Source organism: Diabrotica virgifera, chromosome 1 (genome assembly GCF_917563875.1).
Source record: "Diabrotica virgifera virgifera chromosome 1, PGI_DIABVI_V3a".
In the NCBI taxonomy this organism is placed as follows: domain Eukaryota; kingdom Metazoa; phylum Arthropoda; class Insecta; order Coleoptera; family Chrysomelidae; genus Diabrotica; species Diabrotica virgifera.
Window position 1 is genome coordinate 15,919,305 of NC_065443.1, and position 24,223 is coordinate 15,943,527.

General features: G+C 34.3%; 1 protein-coding gene across 2 annotated transcripts; it reads left to right on the forward strand.

Annotated features, from left to right (window-relative positions):
- The first annotated feature begins 912 nt into the window (after positions 1-912).
- Positions 913-7,925, forward strand: LOC114338121 (uncharacterized). 2 transcript variants are annotated; one of them, XM_028289038.2, is made up of 2 exons: positions 913-1,190; positions 7,557-7,925. In XM_028289038.2, the coding sequence occupies exons 1-2, from the start codon at positions 1,047-1,049 to the stop codon at positions 7,866-7,868; spliced, it is 456 nt and encodes a 151-aa protein (XP_028144839.1). In that variant the 5' UTR covers positions 913-1,046; the 3' UTR covers positions 7,869-7,925. The 2 variants fall into 2 exon arrangements, with proteins under 2 accessions (XP_028144839.1, XP_028145505.1); XM_028289704.2 differs by having other exon boundaries at positions 913-1,058.
- Positions 7,926-24,223: the final 16,298 nt, after the last annotated feature.

The following is a 24,223-nucleotide window of genomic DNA, read 5'->3' on the forward strand; positions in this document are numbered from 1 at the left end:
ACTATTTTTTAATCCATGTTTAAACACTGGTTATGTCACTAGTATTAAAAGAGGCACCTAAACACATTTTGCAAATTATCACAAAAACTAATCTTGTAAGTAACAGACCAGTTTAGCTCCAGCATCCTCATCTGATCTTCCCCCCTTTTCTAGCAACAGTTTATGCCTGGGAGAATCCACCTGCAGAATAACCGATAAATGCTTATACTTTTCATTAACAATAACCATACTAACTCCTTCCACGCTATGTATTCTGCTTTACTATTTTGACCAGCTTCTTATCTTATTCCCAGTGATCTTCCACACATCCGAACCTAAATGACAAACTCATACTCTCACCTTTTCTATAGAATTATCACAATACCGTTTTAGCTTTTTAAGAAGCAAATGATATTTTTACACAATCAGTGTGAAACCAATTATTGCAAGCTCCACTGCAGCCCATCCATAATGAGACCAGAATTTTGTTTACAATGATTTGGTTCAGATTCATTTAGTTTCTGTTATGAATTAACGTCTTTTTTCTCCGAATCAATATTGCACTATCTATAGGCACTTCAGACTTTCTCAAAACAAGCAGTTCTAATAAAAGAACATAACATTAATTTAATCAAAATATAATTTTGGATTTTTTCAGTTTTTGCAATGTTTCTATATAACCTCAATCTTCTTTTTACAACTGACAGTTATGTAAAATTTGTATTTTTGTGTGCGACTAGGGCAACCAGTGATCACTGAGGGCGGCCATATTTTGCTCTGGTTTCCGGGCTTGGCTACACTCTCCCTGGACGCACTCTGGATAGAGCTGGCCAAATTGCATAAAGCAAGGCCAATAACCAAGCAAGCAAGATCTCATTGGGTAATAGCTTAAAATATGTATTACATTGACAAATTGTCAAAAACTGACGGAAATATGATAAGTCATTATTCAATCTTTCAAACAGAAAATGTAAATTTTATAATATGAACAAAATTATCGTATCAAAAATACATCCCCATCTTCATGTTCACTTAGTCATCAAGAATAATGGCTGTATTAGAGAAACATGGTTGAAGAGGTAATTGAAATCATTTCCTCAGACACTAGTATACATTTGTCTCCAAAACCAGCAAGAGCAAACATAAGAGAAGAAAGTATGGAAGTCACCAATAATGATCACCCTCATTGTGGAGAGGGAAGGTTAAACGAAGTTAATATTTTCTATTAGTAATTAACTATTATTTTAATATGTTTTTGAGTTATATTCCAATCCTTTCTTTGTATGGTACTTAAACCACGATTGTAAAGTTACGTATCCATACGTAGGTGCTCCGTGCTCGGTGTAGCTGCTCCAATGGGTACGGCATGCGCTACTCTAACCGCAAACCGGTTGAATCGAAGAGGGTGAGCGCCGAGCGTCGAGCACCAACGTATCCACTATGTGGCGTTGCTACACCGAGCACGGAGCACCCACGTATGGATACGTACCTTTATATATCTTGTATAGGTACAGTTTTTTTCGTGTTTTATTTAGTGCCATATTAGGTCCCTATAACCTTGGCGATTAGATTGGATGTTGTCCACATTCTACAGCTAATCGAATTAGTTGTTTCTATACTTACTGCGAATTTCTCTCCAATCGCAAAAATGTTCTTGAACCATGACATTTTCCTTTCAGTTCCTCTGCAGCTTTCGATTTTGAACATGCCCTAGGTACAGAATTCGAACTCGCCCTAGGTATAGTATCTCGAAATGAGCATGCCCTATCTATAGAATTTTAATAGTTTTCAATATCTCAGGAACGGCATTTGCTCTATTTATTACAACTTCGTTAGTCTGCATCATTGTCCACAGGGTATTAGGAGAATCCTGCTATGTAACCAGAACAACACTAACCACCAACCAAATGTAGCATTTGATCATTTTTTGGCATAATTTTTGGTTTAAGCTGTGGATACAAAAGAATGATTCCATTTTTAGAAACGTTGTGCAAGCTGCTTCAATTCTGCATCTGAACTCCTTACCTGAATCTAGTTGGTCAATAATGTAGCATCCTAGATATTTAAAGTGAGTAACTATCTCAATGTTATGTTGATCTATTTTTAGGGAAGCATTGTCGAGATGTTTGCAAATAAACATCATACATTTTTTCTTGAAAGCATTAATGTTTAGACCCATTTCTCTTCATGTCGTGTTTCTGCAATCCAATAACTCTTGAAGGCCCTGGAGACTGTTGCATACAATAACAGTGTCGTCAGCATATCAAAGATTACTGGTCAGTTCACGATTAATTTTTACTCCAAAGACTTTATCTTGCAAAACCAATTTGAAAATCATATCCGAGTAGATATTAAATAACAGCGTAGATAGGATACATTCCTGTCTGATGCCTGTTTAAATGGAACATTCGACGGTTAATTTCCCATCGACTTGTACGACTGCATTCGGTTTCCAATACAAGTTTTTTATAATAGATAGGTATCTGCCATCAACGCCTTTGATTCTTACTATGTTCAAAAGCTTTCCATGCTCTACCCTATCGGAAGCCTTTTCGTAATCTATGAAGGCCACATAAATGTCTTTAAGTTGGCCGCGGCATTTTTGAATAAGTTCATTTAAGCCAAAAAGTGCCTCACGTGTACTTAGTGAATTCCTAAATACAAACTAGGTTTCTTTCGCAATGACTTCTTATCCTTCCATGAATAAAAAGCTGCTTTATGTTTTCCAAATTCTAGAATGGGTATCATGAATAATAGGGCAGTCAATGAGGGTATGTGGCTCCGAATTCCATCCTACTATATCGGTTTACGTGATATTTTCACAGTAAGTAGGGAATAGCCCAAGAAACAAAGTCTACCCCATTCCGATGTGTGCTTTTGTCTTGGGGGCGGTTCCCACCCCTTCTCGGGGGCAGTGGCGGCTGGTGGAATAAAATTTTGGGTAGGCCAAGCCATTTATTTCCCGACAGCATATGTCTTACCACCCACCGTTTAGCGGGGATGGCGCCCCAACGTTGACAAAGTTTTAAAAAAGATGTTTTAAAAAAATATTTTTCCTTAACTGTAATGAAAATAATTAAGAAGAAACCCTGCAATAATCATATATATATTTATGAAAAACCATATTGATGGAGCATATGTCCACATGCGTCAAAAAGCAAAAAAAAAAATTTTCAATCCCCCTTTATTTATTTTTTTTTGGCTACAGGGGTTGCATTAAGAAATCGCTTTTGTTGTCCATGCATGGGTAATAAAAAGATGCACAAAATGATATGAAGCATTTTAATGGTGTGCGAGGGATTCCAGGAAAATCACTTTCTTTATTAATTCTCCTTTTTTTTTGGAGGTGCTTCCGAAAAAAAAAATGGGGGTGCATTATAAAAATTTGTAAATAACACTAGTACATGGACAATCGCTGAAAGTTTTTTTACTCTACATAGCATAGGCGGTTCAGATGGTATAAAAAGGGGTTTTTTAAAATGTAACACCCCGTAATTAAAAAATGGGCAAATCCCCTTAAATGAAACCTATACCAAAAAATCAGCCACTTACTTGTGATTAATTTCCCTAGGGTTTCTTTTTAATTTTCATTATAGTTAGGGAAAAATATTTTTTTTAAAATATCTTTTTTAAAAATTTGTCAACTTTGGGGCTCCACCCCCGCTAAACGGTGGGTGATAGACATATGCTGTCGGGAAATAAATGGTAGGAAATATAGTCCTCTTCATTTTACTATTAAGTAATTTTTATGCAAAACGTACAGGAAGGGCTACGTTTCGCAAAAACCACAAATTACCCCGTTCAAAGGGATGAAAAAGGGGGTTCCGGGGCGATATTTTTTAAGAAATAGTTAATCTTATAATAAGCACCCCTTGATATACCAGAAAAAAAAAATAAAACCGGACTTGTGTCCATTTTGCGAGGTTCAACCTCTATTTCCCACACTCTAAAAATACTTAGAAGGTAACTGTAACCGATTTACATTCAATTATATTTTTAAAACTAAATCAAATTATGAACTAAAATATACAAATAGTTTACATATTTTATTATTTATAGAATAAGTTTATTCTTCTCTCTTTGCTTTGTGCAAATTTGTCAGTTACAATTCGATAATAATTGTTACAAGTAGCAACGAGGCACGGCGAAGAGGGCGAAGGCCAGTTTGAATCGGGCCTATACGCCAGGCATAGCACGAGAATATAAAAATCGTTGTCCGGCAAGTGCTTCACTTCGAACGCTTTTTGTACGGAGATCTTATGTGAGCGGAGTCGGCCAGCTCCGTGCGGGCCTATTAATGATATTTAAAATGCCTGAATACGATTTGATGCTTTCTGTGAATTTGGTAATAACAAAGTTGCCTTAACGGACGCTAATGTATTGAGTGATTTAGTACATTTAAAACTTATTTACTTACATGCTTTAACATAATTTTTGAATATGTCTTTTTCTATTTTAAACCTCTTAAAATTATTGGGTAGGCCCGGCCAATCCTGCCTACTCCCAAAAGCCGCCACTGCTCGGGGGTGGAAAATTGTTTGCTTAAATAACTACAGAAGTTGTTAGAGAACTTAATACTGCAAAAACTGTTCTATAATTTTTTTTTTCGGAAACTCAATACTTTTTGAGTTATTTCTGGTTGAAAATTGGCCATTTTCATTGAAACATAACACCTTTTCAAACGGTTTTTTAACTAAACTAAACTAAAAAAACCATATAAAATATTTTTGTAGCTTATAAAATAACAAAGAGATTCTTTTCTTTATGAATCTTCTAGTTATAACACAAAGAGAGATATGGTTAGTGAAAAAAACTTGTTTTCTTGGTGCATGCTTAAATCAGTGTATTTAACTTGAAATAACAGAGAAACGGTCGATTTTAGGTGTATAATGCTATCAATAACTTTTGTTGTGCTCGAAAAGACCTTTAAAATACGCAATATTAAATGTCAATTAAATTTAAACTATGCGAGATAAACTGTAAAAAATTTGATGACTAACGTATTTTAAGAAAAATATGAGAAGTATATTTAACAAGAATGTAAATGCATCGTTTTCCTTCTACAAAAAATTTTACTATAGTGTTCTTTTTATGTTCAAAAAATTGGGCGGGTTTAAAATGAATGGTTTTTGAAAAAAATAGAATCAAATTATTTAGCGCATTTTTAAATTTTCTTAAAAATCTTCCTATTTCTCCATGTAACTCGAAAATGATAAGAGATGCCTAAACAAAGATTCCATACAAAAATGTAGGTTTCGTCTAGATAAACATTTTTATTTTATTTTTTATAACAGTATCTCTTATCATTTTCAAGTTACATGGAGAAAAAGAAGATTTTTAAGAAAATTTAAATATGCGCTCTATAATTTGATCTTATTTTTTTGAAAAACCATTCATTTTAAACCCGCTCAACTTTTTGAACATAAAAAAACACTGTAGTAAAATGTATTGTAGAAGGAAAACGATGCATTTTAATTCTTATGGATGAGGGGTTAAATATACTTCTCAATTTTTTTCTTAAAATTCGTTAGTCATCAATTTTTTGCAGCATATCTCGCTTTGAATGTAATCGACATTTAATATTACTTGTTTGAAAGGACTTTTCAAGCACAATAAAAGGTATTGGTAGCATTATACAACTAAAATCTACCGTTTCTCAGTTATTTCAAGTTGAATACAATGATTTGAGCATGCACCAAAAAAACAAACTCTGTTTACCTACCATATCTCTTTTTGTGTTATAACTAGAAGATTAAAGAAGGAACGAATCTTTTTGTTTTTTATGAGCTACAAAAATATTTAATATAATTTTTTTAGTTAAATGCATTGTTTTTAAGGTATTCGCAAAAAACCGTTTGAAAAGGTGTTATATTTCAATGAAAATGGCCAATTTTCAACCACGGATAACTCAAAAAGTATTAAGTTTGCGAAAAAAAATTATAGAACAGTTTTTGCTTAGAATTAGGTTCTCTAGCAACCTCCGTAGTTGTTTAACCAAAAAATTTTCCACCTCCGAGAAGGGGTGGGAACCGCCCCGAAGACAAAAGCACACATCAGCATAGGGTAGACTTTGAATAAGGAGATATTTTCAGGCTATTCCTAAAATTTCATTAAAATCCATGCAGTAGGATAGAATTCGGAGGTAATAACCTGTTCTTCCTCTCATTGACTGCCCTATAAATGAGAGATATATAACAGGTGTATAGTAGACGTTTTCCAGAGAGGAGAAAAACAAAGTAATCAAATGCTATGATTTTTCTGCTTTCTCTGGTAAATGGCTCTTGCCAAGGAAACTTCTTTTTTTTTTGGTGCTCTGGAAAGACATTTTGCCCTCTTTAGAGCGTGTTTGACAAACTAAGTTGGAAGATAACCTTTAGAGGTTTCTAAATCGTGTAATCTTATTAGTATCGCCATCTATATATCGACATGTAGAGTGTTTTATATTTTAATGATATTTGGTTTGTTTTATTGAAATAATCATCATCAATGCTGCTCCAGCCCTATAAAAGAAGCTCGACCTTCCCAAGTCTATTGCGCCAGTCAGTTCTACCCATTGCCAACTGTTATCAGTTTGCTGCGCCTATTGTTCTATTATTCTTCGATCAGAGTTTTAGCCTACCCCTGTTTTTAGTTCCCACAGGTTGTGATATAAGGATTCTTTTAGGAGGGTTGTTCTGCTGTGATCTTGCTAGATGTCCTACTCATCACAGTCTTCCTTTTTTTTATAAGAGATACTACGCCTTTACCACCAAATATTGTTTATATCTGTGGTATACCTCGTAGTTGTACCTCCTCCTTCAAACACCATTTTCACATATGCCACCGAATATTCCTTTCAGGATCCTTTGTTCAAATATAAGTAGAAGGTTTTCATCTGCCTTGGAGATGGTCCATGTATGCGATCCATAAAACACTGGTTGTACAAGGGTTTTGTATATGGTTATTTTTGTTTTTTGGCTTAAGTTTCTGCTTCTTATTTGTCTACTCAGTCCAAAATAGCATTTGTTTGCTAGGATTATCCTTCGCTTGATTTCTTCCGTCATGACGCTCTCCTTGGTGATCAGGAAGCCTAATCATGTGAATTTTTCACCACTTCACAGGTAGAGTGATCAACCGTGAATTGGTGACCGATATTTCTGGCTCTATTGTTGGGTGTTGATTTCATGATCTTAGTTTTCTCCTCATTTAGATTATGTGAGGTCGTTAAGGCTATGGAGCCTCTCAGCACTGCGACTTATAAAGATCTTTTGTTCATTTTCTCCTCATTTACTTGCAGGCCCATATTTTTTGAGTAATTTGAGAAGGTGGTATACATTTCTTCTAGCTTGCGTGTTGTGTGGGCAACTAGGTCCACATACGCCAAAATTTGGGATGATTGATTAAAAATATTTCCACTGTTGTCTATTCGGGAATCTCTGACCGCCTTTTCCAGAGCTACTACACGCCAGTGCATCTCCCTGTCGCAGCCCAACATGCGTTTCAACATGCGTTTTTATTGAAGTACTTACATAAAAATAGTTTTGTACATTTGATTTTATTTTTGTCCCATAAACTTACAATTCTTTTTTGTATTTTAGGTTACCCTTGAGGTAAGTGCCATACCAACCGCAACCGCAACCACTAGCAAAACCCCAACAGCACCAACATGCATAGATGTCATTGTTCTATACAGAAATGATCTATACTGCTCATCTGCGACCAGCTGCGAACAAGAATTACTTGATACTGAATATTGTGCATTATCAGTAGAAAATGTGGCTAACGATGAAGAAACGTCAGAATATTTTGCGAGGCACCATGAAAATATGACAGCAAGTCCGATTTCTAAAGCATGGATCTGGATAAAGCAACACTTGTGCTTTGGTGGTGTGGAATTAGATGATGACTGAGCAAAGTACTTCACTTATATTATAACATTCATTAAAAGATTTATCAAATGTTTTAAATTTTTTTTAATTGTCTAATATGTTTTTTTTTCTTACGTTCCTTCTGTTTAATGGAGGATCGTCATCTTTTTCAGATATTTTTTGCCACGGATATTAGAGAATAGTAACTATTTTCGTTTATTTATAAGGTAGGAAATGAAAAATAGATATTACAACAGACTCAAAAGAAATATTATCCAAGAGAAAAATGAAAAATTAAGCCAATCTAAAAAATAATTTTTTAATGAAGATATAGAAGACTAAGAACTACAAAGAAGAAGACAAAAAATATAAAAAAGAAGAAAAACTGAAATCAAAAAGTGTAGGGAGACTGGTAATTAGACTTCACGTGTATGAAATTTTTTATCAATCTCAGGTTCTCTGTGTACTTAAGGTACCAGCGATACTGCTTAAATCTAGCCCAATAAATATAAAGAGAGAAGTGATTTTAACTTATCTAATTAACGTGTTTGAAATGTGGACATTTAGAAGAGTATTAAGGATTTAATGGGTAGATAGAGTCACTAATGTAGAAGTGTTAAGGAGAATAGGCAGAGACAGGAAAATTGAAAACACAATAAAAGAAAGGAAATTGCAATATCTCGGACATGTGATGAGATGGGAAAGATATAACATCTTGAGACTCATAATTCAAGGAAAAATATAGGTTAGGGGAAGCGTAGGAAGAAACTGACTACAAGCGGTCCAGTGTAGAGAACACTAGAAAGAACTGAGGGAGGCCTATGTTCAGCAGTCGAAGACAGTCGAACTGGTGAAGACATATAATATATGAAATTAGAAGTTTTAGAGTTAACCAAACACATGAATCACAAGACTTCTTCAATAGGTAGCATTTGAAAAGTTACGAGTAAAGTATGAGAAAGTAAAATACCTTTGTTTCAACTAGTGTATACAGGGTGTTTGGTAAAGAATAGGTCATAGTGTAACCTTAAATTCGTGAGGTTAAAATAGGTCGATTTAAGCTAACTTACCTTAGTACGAAAGTTGATAGTAGTCAAAGTTAAACTTTTATTTTATTTATTCTTAAATATTTCCTGGCAAGACAAGGTCTGACACATTTAAAACGAGACGACTACTAGAAACAACAGAGATGACAATACTCCGACGAATATCAGAGAAAAGTCTGTTGGATAGGGAGAGAAGCGAGAACGTAAGAAGATCATGCAATGTAGAAGACACAAATGGATGGGTGACAAAACGAAAACAGGAGTGGAACGAACACAGTAGAATGGCAAAGGATAGGATCGTGCGAATAGCACGAGATAAGTCACCAAATGGACGAAGAAGTATTGGCAGACCAAGATAAAGATGGTGCGATAACTTAAATAATTTAGGAGGCTAATATTGAAGAAGAAACAGGCTTTAAAACCTACATACAAGAAGGAAAAAGAAGAAGAAGAATATTTCCTAACAGGCATAGTATAATAACACAAAATTTGGTAAGATGGGGTTTTTTGGGACGAAAAATCTAAATTCGTCACCAAAAATTATGTATTACCCAGAGGGCGCCACATACGCCTTTCAGCGCTCATTTAATAAGTTCATTTTTTTATTACCCAATCTATACACTTTTTGAATCAAAATTTTTATTCTCTTAACATTTTTACTTGAAAAAAGTATACTACATTCATCTCGCTAAACTCAACCGTTTTTGAGATAAACGCATTTTAAATCTGCGAGGCAACATAATTTTTTGCATAATATCATTGTAGTTACACTCAAAAAATGACTCAGAAAATGAAAAAAAATGACCAAAAACCATAAAAATTTACAAAAATGTATCGAAAATTTCTTCAAATGGAATTTGCGAAGCAATGACATTTTTCAAGTTTATTTTTCGGATCTAACTACAATTCTGCCCTCCTTAACCGAAAAGGTATCTCAAAAAACCTAAATTTTCACAATTCACACTTTTGTTATATTTTCATCAGCACTCACACTTTTTCAATATTTTTCAATTTTAACTGCCTTAAAGTGTGTTTTATAATACAATTCTATTTTACATTACTGAATTTCTTAAAATTTGTTACTATATATAACCAAACAATGAGATAAGGCTTTTTTGCTTAGTATAAGTCATAAATTTCACTAATCGAAAAGGGCATTTCTATCGAAAACAAATCAGTCAGTGTGATACCTTTTTAGTGCTAACACTATTAATTAGTTTTAAGGGAGTTTTCTGAACACTTAAAACTTAAATACATTTACCAAAATAATTAACTTAATAAAGTACAGAAACCAACAACAGACTGAATTCAACAAAGATTTAATTAAATAGCAAAACTTTTTTTATAAAATTGAAAAATTTATTAAACAGCCCTTTTTAATGTTTTACACACCCAGTTAAAGCAAAAAAAAACTTTTCCACAAATTAACAGTTCTAATCAGACACTGGAAGATTTTACCAAAACTTCATCCGTGGGTTTCCTATGATTCCTCCTAGGTTTTTGATTATGTTGTTCTTCTTTTCAGTAGATATTCCCTTATAAGTTACTTGAGACTTCGGTTTAGGGAAATGTGATTTTTTGTGATTTTTGAGTTCAGAAAATTGATTTCCTTGTACTCCTTTTCATCAAAGTCATTTTTGTATTTAATTAACTGTTTACCTCTTGAAAAAACTAATTCTACCATTTCATGCAAGTACGGTCGTGGTACAATTTTGTTGAGTTTGTATTGAGATGAGAAGTCATCTCAAACAAGAAAGTTTTTGATGCATTTTTGACTGCAGTCACAAAAGCTGTAAAGTCATATAATCTGTTCCCCATGCGTGTCATGGACAGCTCCACTCTGTGATTAAACGAATCTGCCTGTACGTAAACGAATGTATGGTCTGGTTCAAAATCTCTTAAAGTTACTTGTGAAGTGTTTGTTTCATCTGAATTATTTATTAGGTACAGCTGGTTCCTAAAAAAACTGATACGACTCTTAGTAAGATTTGATCATTTTGAGCAGTGTATGATTGGTCTGACATTATATTTATTATGACAGACAAAATAAAATAAACAAACAAACAGCCATTTTTTGAGGTTGAAGTTATCTGACAAATTTTAAGATTTGGCAGTGACAGTATGTAAATAATAAGTTTATCCTTCAAAATATAATAAATTAAATATAATTAAACTCATATTCATTATATCACACCTCATCAAAAGCTTTTTACAAGAACATAGTCAGAGATTTTGATATGGCTTAGAGCCAGACTACATCAAGATCGCCTATAAATCGTGCTGGTGGTAATTGCCTTGCAGCGAGACCAAAAACAAAAAGAAGAAGAAGAAGAAAATACACTGCTCAATTTTCTACAAAATACGCTTTAAGAGTCGTATCAGTTTTTTTTTTGGAACCAGCTGTACAACAAAGCAGAAAATAGAGACCAGTTTTTTTTTTGAGATGAACAGTTATCTAACCATACTGTTATGTTTTCCACATCCCTTTTAAACAAAATAAATCGGTTAAAAGTACTGATTAACTCGTCTTTGGTCCGACCAAACAGGCCATCGCGTCACACAGCAGCAAAAGGTTTGCAATGTTTTTGCTTTTTTTCCTACTGGCACAAATAGTCCAGAAAGCCACTGCGCATCCGCTAGGAAAAATATTCTAATTCGGATTTTTTGCACAATCTTACTCAAAATGGAACCCTTTTAACAAATTTGCATGTTGCCAGGACCAAAAGTTGGTCAAAAATTTTTTAAACGTTTTTTTTTTTTCCTAAAATTATTTTTTTTGCATGGAAAAAAGTTTTTTTTAGGTTTTTTGGGTCATTCCAAACAGGAAAGGTCTTAGTGACTTTTCTCTAAAGTTGATAGTTTTTGACATATAAGCGATTAAAAATTGAAAAATTGCGAAATCGGCCATTTTTAACCCTCAAAAACTATGTGAAAAACTGAAAATTTAAATGTTGCCAAGGTAGGTATATATTCTTTTAACATCGATTGATGAAATCCCGAAGAGTTTTTTGCAATACAATATTCAAAACTCCTTTGTTTTTTAATTGCTATTCAAGCGTGCGCGACACTATTTTCCAACGTTGCATGTGTATGCAGTATGGTGCAAATGAAAGGAATAAATTCGTTATTTCGTAAACCGGCGACTTTAAGGAAAAATCCCGACACAGGTCGATTTTTATTTTTAAGTTATGATATTGTGGCATATATTGTATACTAGTGACGTCATCCATCTGGGCGTGATGACGTAATCGATGATTTTTTTAAATGAGAATACGGGTCGTGTGCTGGCTCATTTGAAAGGTTCTTCAATTCTCTATTCAGTAATATAAACATATACATAATTATTTATACAGGGTGTCCAAAAATTTTTTATTAAATTAAATCATTTGGCAAATTGACAAAAAAATTAAATTATTGGACACCCTGTATAAATAATTATGTAAATGTTTATCTTACTGAATAGCGAATTGAAGAACCTTTCAAATGAGCTAGCACACGACCCCTATTTTTATTTAAAAAGATCATCGATTACGTCATCTCGCCCAGATGGATGACGTCACTAGTATACCATATATGTCACAATATCATAAGTTAAAAATAAAAATCGACCTGTTTCGGGATTTTTCTTTAAGGGGAAACAGTAGCGATCAACAGGTAGCAAAAACGCGTTCCAAGATTGCGGCTGTAATCTTGAATATTTTTTCGAGATATTTGGCACACGTAATCGTAATATAATAAAGAATGGCGGTACAGAGCCCAATTTGAAAAATATATTAATATATGGAAATTACTCTGTAATTAAATACAATATTAAAAAAACGAGCCTGTACCGCCATTAAGAAGAACAAAAAAATACACTTTCTTCAAATAAACTTTTTTATCCGATGCCTAGATTTTGTGTCATTTTCGAACTACTAATGAAATAAAAAATTTTAGTAGTTCCAATATGACACAAAATCTAGGCATCGGATAAAAAAGTTTATTTGAAGAAAGTGTATTTTTTTGTTCTTCTTAATGACGGTACAGGTACGTTTTTTTAATATTGTATTTAATCACAGAGTAATTTCCACATATTAATATATTTTTCAAATTGGGCTCTGTACCGCCATTCTTTATTATATTACGAATACGTGTGACAGATATCTCGAAACAATATTCAAAATTACAGCCGCAATCTTGGAACGCGTTTTCGCTACCTGTTGATCGCTACTGTTTCACCTTAAAGTCGTCGGTTTACGAAATAACGAATTTATTCCTTTCATTTGCACCATACTGCATACACATGCAACGGTGGAAAATAGTGTTGCGCACGCTTGATTATAAATTAAAAAACAAAGGAGTTTTGAATATTGTATTGCAAAAACCTCTTCGGGATTTCATCAATCGATGTTTAAAGAATATTTCAAATTTTCAGTTTTTCACATAGTTTTTGAGGGTTAAAAATGGCCAATTTCGCAATTTTTCAATTTTTAATCGCTTATATGTCAAAAACTATCAACTTTAGAGAACAGTCACTAAAGACCTTTTCTGTTTGGAATGATCCAAAAAACCTAAAAAAATTTGTTCCATGCAAAAAAAATAATTTTAGGAAAAAAACAAAAACAACGTTTAAAAAATGTTTGACCAACTGTTGGTCCTGGCAACATGCCAATTTGTTAAAAGGAGTCCTTTTTGAGTAAGATTGTGCAAAAAATCCGAATTAGAATATTTTTCCTAGCGGATGCGCAGTGGCTTTCTGGACTAAAATGTTTGATTGTACACAGATACTCTACATGTAGATTACAGTGAATTAGGCATATCTCAGAGATAGGTCATATTCGCTAAGGAAAGTTGTCATTTCAGGTTATTTGTTTCTAAAACAAAGTGCCTTAACTCACAGAAAGGCCTTTTTTGCTACGAAACTTGAGATATGACTTTTTGGCTTACGATCTGAACAATTTATTGAGATGTGCCTTTTTTTCTTAGCGTTTTTAGCCTGTTTCAAATTGAGATACGGCTTTTTTGCTTATTACTATGTTTCGGTTAGTACATAGCAACACTAAAGTGAAAAGAACAGAAAATAAGAAAAATTTGAGATACGCCCTTTTGACTTAGGAGGGCAGAATTATATTATGCAAAAAATTATGTTGTATCGTAGATTTATTTAAATACATATGATTTAAATGCGTTTGTCTCAAAAACAGTTGAGTTTAGCGAGATGAATGTAGTATACCTTTTTTAAGTAAAAATCCGTACTCAGAGTATTATCAATTTCCGTACTAAGGTAAGTTAGCCTAAATCGACCTATTTTAAGCTCAGGAATCTAAGATTAAGCTATGGCCCATTCTTTACCAAACACCCGGTATAATTATTTTAATTATCCCAAAGATTTAGTTAACATCACAATGTTTTCAGTTCTATCAGGCCATCATGATCTCTGATTTCATGATTTTTATTTAAATTTTAAAATCCTTATGTTGCAGGGTACATTTTTTATGTTTTCACCTAAAAGTTGTAAAAATTTTATGGGTATTTTATGAAAAAATTTTTGAAGTATTTGTTATATTTGTTAGTTTCTCTTCTGTATCTACTCGAGCTTTCTAGGAGAGACCTCCGACTGAGGATTTAGTTATATCTTTGTTTTCTACTGTGTTATTCCAATTTCTTTTTCCATTTGGCACGTTTTTACAGTGTGTTATTTTATGTCATTGAAATCGGCAAGTTGGGCAAGCAAATATCATTCTCTTCGTTTTATCCACATGCCAAGTATTCTTTTTGTCCTGCTTTTTTTATATATTAGATGAGTAGTTTTCTTTCAAAAATGACTGGCTTTGAGAAATCTTCACGTATGTATATAATATATCTAAAGCTAATCAGTATTAGTTCTTTATGCTTTTTGCATTTAATTTAAGGGTTAACAATATAGTGACCTGTTGTTTGCAGACTCCTATTGTAATTGCTCATATCCTTTACAGACATCAGGAGCTGTCACTCTATATTAGAATTCGTCGATCACGCGTATTGACGCAACCGACTCGACGCAAGGGGCAAACGCAATCAAAATAAATATTTCCCGTTAGCGTCGTTACGTTACACCGACGCCGCCGATTGTGTTTTGTTTTGATATTGAAAAACATAATCCTGAGAAAACCAACATCGGGGCTTTACGTCGAGATAACTCCCACTTCAGGATCAGACCTTTGTCGTTTTCAAACATCGTCACGTGTCGCAACTAAAAATGTGTACACATTTAACAATTAAAGTCGCTTTAGCCCTCCGCTCCAACCATCCACCCTTCATTTGTTGGCCCCGTTCGCCAAAAAAGCCCTATTAGGGGTTGCCATTGTCCTTTTCTTTGTTGGTTCGTGCCTAATGCGGCGCAGACGACACCGTGACGCTTTGACCACCGTATTATTTTTAAACCCCAGTTTGAATGCGTATTGTTAACCGACGGGTTCCCTTCTAAACAGACAGATCGGGACAAGTAAGAAACATGCACGTCAAGTCGGGAAGGGTTCGGGAGCTAACGGATACGATGTTTTAAGGGATAATTTACGTGCAAAATCCGACCGATGCAAGCTTTTACAGTAACATTAAAAATATCATTGAGGTATCGTTTGATTGAGTAGATCTTGATTTCTGTGTCTATTAAGTTCTGTAAAGCATTTACTCTTAAAACATTTTCAATTTCTTTGCAACACGAAAATGCAGCAGCTGCATAATACTCTGGTTAAATCGGAGAGTGCAGGAAGAGTCTATACCGGTTTCGGAGGTCTTTTCCCCCTCATCAGTAGTCCCATATCCTCTTCTCTCCGATTTCTCCAGCTATCATACTTTGGGCCTTCCCGAATTTCAAAGAAAGAAATGTCACGGATGAACCAGAGCCATCTGCCGAAAAACAAAGTAAATTATCAATCGAAGTAGCACAGAAAACGACAATAAATATCGTTCCCATACCACCAGATTGACGACAGGTGGAATACTTTCTTTGGTTACACCTCCTGAGATTTTCAAAATTTATAAATCATACAGGATGCCGAGGAAATTAAGATGAGAGAATTTTAAATAATTCACAACTCATCTGCTCAGCGTGGTAAAAGTTCCAACAAGAAAGATTCCTTAATGCTTCTACAAAAGAGTAAATGAATGTAAATGTATAAACATTTTCAATTTCTTTGCAACACGAAAATACAGCAGCTGCATAATACTCTGGTTAAATCAGATAGTGCAGGAAGAGTCTATACCGGTTTCGGAGGTCTTTTCCCTCTCATCAGTAGTCCCATATTCTCTTCTCTCCGATTTCTCCAGGTATATCATACTTTGGGCATTCCCGAATTGCAAAGAAAGAAATGGAGGTGTAACCAAAGAAAGTATTCCACCTGTTGTCGTTTTGTGTGCTACCTCGATTGATAACTTACTTTGCATTTTTACTCTTCTTCATTTCTTTAGCTAAGGCTGCGGTCTCCAATAAATGCAGTAGGTTGTGTACAGAGTCTCGCCGTAGGTCGCATCTGTATGCTTAATACAATATAACTAATAGTTACCTGTTAGGCCTGTTAGCGCAAAAACAGGCGAAAAACTCTGCAGCGCTACTATGTGGCGCCACAAAGTAGGTTCCGATGATCAGCCGTAAATTCTTATGTAAATTAAACGTGCCATTCCACACGAGCGACAGTGGCCAGCCACTTGCCGCGTTCATTACAAAATCGTTGGGGCTACAAAATCGCCTGTTTCAGCCTCTTTAAGGATCCACAGAGTAGCGCTGCAAAGCCTTTAAATCGTACTCCGAACGCAGCATCCAACTACTGTACACGGATTCACCAATAAACGCCCTACGTAGCCTACACTGTCACGCAGTAAGTTGCGTATGAATGTATGCTTTATACAATAATGCATACGGCCTTTAGCAGCGGTTAACAGCAGCCTAAACCAGCCCCTACAAAATGGAACAATGCAGTTACTATCCTAGTACACAAAAAAGCTTTTCTTTTTTTTTAGCTAATGCCTCGACAATGAATGGCCATTGGCATGGTAGGTACGGTGAATGTTTGCAACATTGTCTTTGCAAGAGACGCTAATTGTATCCGAACGTCTGAACGACGAAAAATTTCTGACTCTGGTGAGATTCGAACTCACGACCATTCGGACCTTTCGATACAAAGGTTGGCGCTCTTACCACTGAGCCACAGAGGGGGTCACAAAAAAGCTGATATATCAGACCTAGAGAATTATAGACCGATAAGTCTGATGTCAGTTGTCACACCTCTACAAATGGTATAGGAAAGGTTATGGAATAAATTACCACCTACAAGCACTTAAAATACCAATTGAAAAATGTGTTGAATATAATAAACCACCCATGTTGATTTTCATCGACTTCAAAAAAGCATTTCTTCTTCTTCAGGTGCCGTCCTCGTTCCGAAGTTTGGCTATCATCAAGGCTATGCGTATTTTTGATACCGTAGATCTAAATAATTGGCAGCTGCTGCACTTGTACCAATCTCTTAAATTCTTTAACCATGAATGTTTTCTTCTGCCAATGGATCTTTTACCTATTATTTTTCCCTGAATAATTAATTGTAGTAGCTGGTACTTTTGTCCCCTCATTATATGTCCCAAGTATTGCAGTTTGCGCTTTTTAATAGTAAGCGCAAGTTCTTTTTCTTTCTGCATCCTTCGCAACACTTCCATGTTTGTCACTGCAAAAAAGCATTTGATACCGTGTAATTACCGGCGGTATTAAGAGCATTGGAACAAAGCCGAATAGACTATAGATACAAGTTTGATAAAACATATACACAATAACGCAACAGATCCTGTTAAAGTCAATGACTTTACGAATAAGTATAGAATTGAGCGAGGAATTAGACAGGGCGACGCCGTATCGTCCCAACTATTTACTGCAGCTCTGGAATATGCATTTAAATAACTGGATTGGGCTACATGGGGATAAATTGATGTTGAATATCTGAGCCACTTGCGCTTTGTAGATGACATTGTCATTATAGCCGAGAGTTTTAATGAAGCTCAGAAATTGATGGAAAAACTAAAACAGACAATAGGACATATAGGCCTGAATATAAGCTTTCAAAAAACAACATACATGACCAATTTAGTTCCAAGTGATGTTACGAGAGTAGGTGGGCATGATGTACATCAGGTTTTTAGCTATATCTATTTAGGGCATGAAATTAGAATAGGAAAATACAACCAAACTTGTAAGATACAGCATCGTATAGACTTATAGACGGAGAGGCAGCGTTGAAAAATCTCTTTGAATTTACTAAAGCTAGATTTTTACAGTTGATTACTGTGAGTGTGTAGAGAAACATACTGCGGTCGGTCAAGCGAAACGTAGAACAGGGGTTATTGAGAGGGTATCAAAGTTGCTTTCCTACGAAGGTAATTAAATCCATTTACTAAGGCTGAAAATCAGTACCCACATTCTAAATTAAATATAGATACAAGTTATTATAGTCGGTCAGCTATATGACGGGACAGAGCCGGTCGGTCGACCCCAATAGTCGATTGAGGAAATGAAGCATTTTGGCTCGCATTTTTTTCGTCCAGCATGGATTTACTTGAAATTTTCACAGAAGGTAGGGAACAGTCCAAGCCAGGATCATGCCGCTATCATACGCTAAAATCTTGGGGGTGGTTGCCACCCCATCTCGGGGGTGGGAATTTTTAATTACATTTTAACCATGTAATTCGACGGAAAAGTGATTCTAAGAAAAAAATGTTATATACATTTCTTCGTAAAACTAATATTTTTCGAGTTATTCGCGCTTGAAAATAACAGTTTGTCGACGAAAAAATCGACTTTTTTAGAGGGTTTTTTGAGAATACCACGAAAAATATGCATTTAATCAAAAAAACTGTAGATATAGTCGGTTCGCTAAACTCAGACGCAACTGGCTAGATATTTTAGTCGATTTTTTTTGTTTTTTGCCAATTTTGCAAAAATTGGCAAAATTTCTAACTATTTAGTGATTATTAACTATTTAGTAATTATTTTTTGCCAATTTTACTAAAATTGGCAAAATTACCGACTAAAATATCTAGAAAGTTGCGTCTGAGTTTAGCGAACAGACTTTATCAAAATTGTATCTTTTAGTAACACAAATCAAATTATTTTCCAATAATCTCTTTAAGACCAATACAAACCGAGATACGGCATGTTAAAGGTTAGCTTATTTCGTCAAATGCATAATTTGAAATATTCAACGCCAAATAATGAAAAAAATTTGCATTTTTCGAGGAAACTTAAATAATATTTTTTCAAGTATACAATTAGACCTTTCAAAAAAGATAATAAAAAGTTTCTAGCATCAAAATTAAGCGACTTATTATCAAAAAAATGTCGGTACCTGCTTTTCTCTACGAAAAAATCAGTTAAAACAATCCCCTAACTACCTTCCTAATTCAAAATTGGTCTTCACCTTTCTGTAGTTCCTTTTATATTTATATTATCAATACACTCAAGGAGTTTGACCTACTTAAAATGCCTAATTTTGAAAAAATTTAAATTTAAAGAAAAATTTATTTTTTGCAATTTGGTGTTTTTCACTTTTTACTTCAAAATATCTCCGAAAATACTAAAGATACGAAAAAAATTATAAATTACTAAATTGTAGCTTTTTAATGACTATAATTTCCCTGTGCATAGATTTTCATTACAGTGAATAGTTAGCCAGATATAGCTGTTTAAAACCTCTATTTACCAGCAAACACCCCCTTATTCGAGCCCTTTAAACCCGACCCAATTAAAAACTAAGGTATCTTACGGAATTTAATTTACACACTCTTATAGCTCTTTAAAAATCCTACAAAATCATTTTTGAGGAAACTTTTTATCGAAAAAAATATATAGAATATTTTTCGAGGTATTCTCAAATATCCCTCTAAAAAAAGTCGATTTTTTCGTAGAAAAACTGTTATTTTCAAGCGCGAATAACTCGAAAATATTAGTTTTACGAAGAAAATGTAAAAAACATTTCTTTTTTAGAATCACTTTTTCCATCGAATTACATGGTTAAAATTTAATAAAAAATTCCCATCCCCGAGATGGGGTGGCAACCATCCCCAAGGTTTTAGCGTATGATAGCGCGTGATATAGAAAATGATCCTTGGACTATTCCCTACCTTCTGTGAAAATTTTAAGTAAATCCATGCTGGACCGCAAAATGCTTCATTTCCTCAATCGACTATTGGGGCCGACCCACCGGCTCTCTCCCGTCATACAGCTGACCGACTATAATAACTTTTATTTATATTTAATTTAGAATGTGCGTACTGATTTTCAGCCTTAGTAAATGGATTTAATTACTTTCGTAGGAAAGCAACTTTGATACCCTGTCAGTAACCCCTGTTCTACGTTTCGCTTGACCGACAGCAGTATGTTTCTCTACATACTCACAGTAATCAACTGCCAAAAATCTAGCTTTAGTAAATTCAAAGAGATTTTTCAGCGCTGCCTCTTGGTCTATTAGGATGGGCAGCATTTGGCAAGATGCAACATACTCTAAAAGAACGCTACCGATTTGCTTGAAGAAAAAAGTTTACAAACAATGCATAGTGCCGGTACTAATGGTTCCGAAACCATAAATTTGACTAAACATTCTGCAAATAAATTGAGAATAACCCAAATAAAAATGGAATGAGCAATATTGGGAATTACAAAAAGAGATATGGTACCAAATAAAATAGTGAGAGAGGACTAAAGTGACAGATGTCATAGAAAAAAATGGAAAATGCAAATGGAGATGGGATGGACATGAAGCACGATTAAATGATAATAGTTGGACCAAAAGACTCATAGAATGAAGACCTAGAGAAGATAAAAGACACCGAGGTAGACCACGAAGAAGATGGATGGATGACTTGAGAAAAACAGTGGGAAATTGGATACACAAGGCACAAGATACAGAACAAAGGAATAATATGGAGGAGACCTATATCCAACAGTGGATGCAAGAAGTTGAGGAATGATGATGATGATGATCGAGATTATTTGAACATTTGTAAAATCCACCACATACTTTTAAATACTGGTTAAGTATTACATTACTGGTTAAGTAAGATTATAGAGACCTAATAATAATATTTATTATAAAAATAACATCTATTCTATAATCTTAACATTTTACAAATATTCAAAATATCTCGATAAAAACTGGCGTATCGAAAAAGTACTGAGAACAAAAATGTTTTAAAAACACTGTGTTTAACTAATGGGGCCACAATAATAATTTAATTTGAACATACACAAACCTTTGGGGGAGTTTACGGGAACAAAACCCCATAAAAATTTTGTGGGGCCCACAAATTTCACTGTTTTTTTTAAGATATTCCTGCCATAAGAATGGCATAACACATGTCAATTTTCAATAAAAAATCTAATAATTTTTGATATATTTGAAAGTTGAATTTTATTTTTTAACTTCAGAAGGCTGTTACTTCTTTCTGTGCACATTATTGTAGTAAGGTAAGTTAGGTTCAATTGAACTATTTTTGCTCCAAAATATGGGGTTTAATTTATGGCCTGCCTTGTTTACAACCTGGATGTTAGCTACTGTAATTATTTATCTTGAAACACAAAAAAATCAATTAAATATTAATGTTTCCTTGCTTTCAAATGTATTGACTGTATTTGTTTCTTCTAACGGTTTTGTAGAATGCACCTTTCTTTTTCAATCCATTTTCGGTCTGTCATAACACCACCTATGCTGTTTTAACAGCTAAAAATTACTGCATGAATATATTTATGTTCCATTGCTCCTTAATACCGATCCTAGATCTAAAACTACCAATTCATAAAAATGCCATCCCTAATAAAATACTAAACCATTAGTCAAATATCTATATTTTTTAATACTCCCCCTTATCTCAAAAAACTTCCGGCTTCCGCCACTGCGCGCGTATGGGTGACCCTAGGGGTGAAATTGGTTATATATTAATGTAGTGAAAAGGAGTTTGATTTTTGGGAGAAAAGAAGAGCTCGTTTTTCATTTCGTTGCGTGTGTCACATGTATCATTAACTTGATCTTTTTCGGACACTTTCAATAGGCGTGCTTACATGGGATAATACAAACTCTGATGATGCTGCTTTTTATCTATTTTCCTTTATCAGTAAAAAAGCTAGTAGTTGTGAACGATAAGGGTGGAAGGATGATATACTATATGCTACAAACTTAATCTTAGATGTTAAGTTATTTGTTTTAAAAAAATATTAAAATACTTTATAAAAAGGTTTTTGTTTGAAATCCCTTAAATGGCTACAAAACGTTTTCAAACTAAGCATTCATCATCAGTGTTTACCTGAAATTATTATAATCATTTTAATAAAAGCACGCGTAAAAGTTTTGGACTAAAGTAGTTATATTTACAGATTTTTGACATGCTTGAGCCACCAAGATATTGGTGCGTAAAAACCCTTTAAATGGTATACAAGTATAGTGTGTTTACATTATTATGTGAAATTGAAAATGACGTCTAATTTTGTTCCTAGATATAACATCAGGCATCACAGGACTCTTTTAGAACAGTTATTGTTGCAGTTACATTTGACAAAATCTTGTCCTGGTCCAACTGAACCTCTCGTAGCTGAAACCCTTAATATATTTCATATATTGAAACCCGATATTTTACAGCCTTAGTTCATATATACTACCTCTAGGAAAAAAATTTTTTCCGTAATCATCACTACGATGATGATTATTACAAAATTACAATCTGGTCATAATTGACCAATGAGCAATTTTAATTTAACCTAAATTACTATTGTTCCTTAAAATTAAGAGCTTACCCCATAGCGTCTCTTATCCAATCTAACAAGATAGTGCACTATTCTAACATACACATGCGCACAAACACTATGCTCTGCTTTTCACTATCACCTATCACTCAAACTAGTTCAAAAAGCTTTGTCCTCTTCAATCTTCTAGTTTGCCCAGTGGTATCGAGGAGCTGGATTGCCTCAATATTCTCGTGCATGTGAAGTCGTTGCTCGTGACTTTCTGCCATCTTCTTGATGATTATATCCACAGTTTCCATTCCTAGGTTCTTATGGAGATTACTGTTTGTCACATACCAAGGAGCATCTACAATATTTCTTAGTATTTTGTTCTGGAATCTTTGTATTATTGTTATATTACTTGGTCTAGTACACCCCCATAGTGGCATCCATAAGTCCATACAGGTCTCAATATTTGTTTGTAAATTAATAACTTATTATGCATCGACAATGTGGAGTTTCTTTCAATTAGCCAATATATTTTTTTATATCTTATATTTAGTTCTTCCCTTTTTTTCTTAACGTGCACCTTCCAGCGTAGTTTTGCATCTAATGTTATACCCAAATACTTAGCAGTATCTGTATATGGTACTTGGATATTGTTGATTATAACTGGTATATATTGTATTTTTTGTTGGTGAAATTAACGTGGACAGATTTAGCTTCATTCAGTTTGATCGATTACGCAGCGACACTTATCCATGGTTAATTGCACGCACACTGTGATAGGTACTGTAACCAAATCAAAAACTGGTAACAGGCCTACTGATATACACAGCGCACCCACTCCGTCGCTTCTTCAAAATTTTCAGCCACTAGCCGGTCCCGACCGATAGCGAGGATCACCACATGTAAGCACAACCGAAAGTGGTAACAACGTATAATAAAGTGCAACTGAGTCACTTATGGCTTGGAAGCGTGGACATTAAAAAAGTCCATTTGGTTGGTCGCCTTTGAATTTTGGTGTTGCAGAAGAATCCTACGATTATCATGGATTCAAAGAATGTCGAACGTGGAAGTAACTAGAAGGATAGGAAATCAACCGGAAATAATACTAACTATCAAAAGACGAAAACTTGAGTACTTGGGACATGTGATGGGAAGGCAAAAATACTCATTATTACAACTATTACCGTGATGATTTCCCACCTTCGATAGGATATGGGACTTAAAGAAGAAGAAGAAGAGCCACATAAACTCGCTAATATTTTCGTGTGTCTACGAGTAGTTGACTATTTACTGAATTAGGTACTATTAACACATAATATATTTCTATTGATAAAAATATAAATGGAATTATTTCACAGTAGTCATAAAATATTTATTTGCAAGAATTTTAACTGTTACCAATGGTAACAGTGGTTACATGAACGCGTCGCCAGTGATTTGCACTATCTAGTTCTATCGAGTCAAACGCTTTGTGGAAATCTGTAAATACTACTACCAGAGCTCTATTGTTCTGTCGCTCCCTGGTTTGGTACAGGTCTAGTTTTGTATACAATCTCGTTGTTACGATTATTGTGAAGTGTTTGTACATTATGGCTTAATAGGTAATTAATGTAAGAACAGAATATATC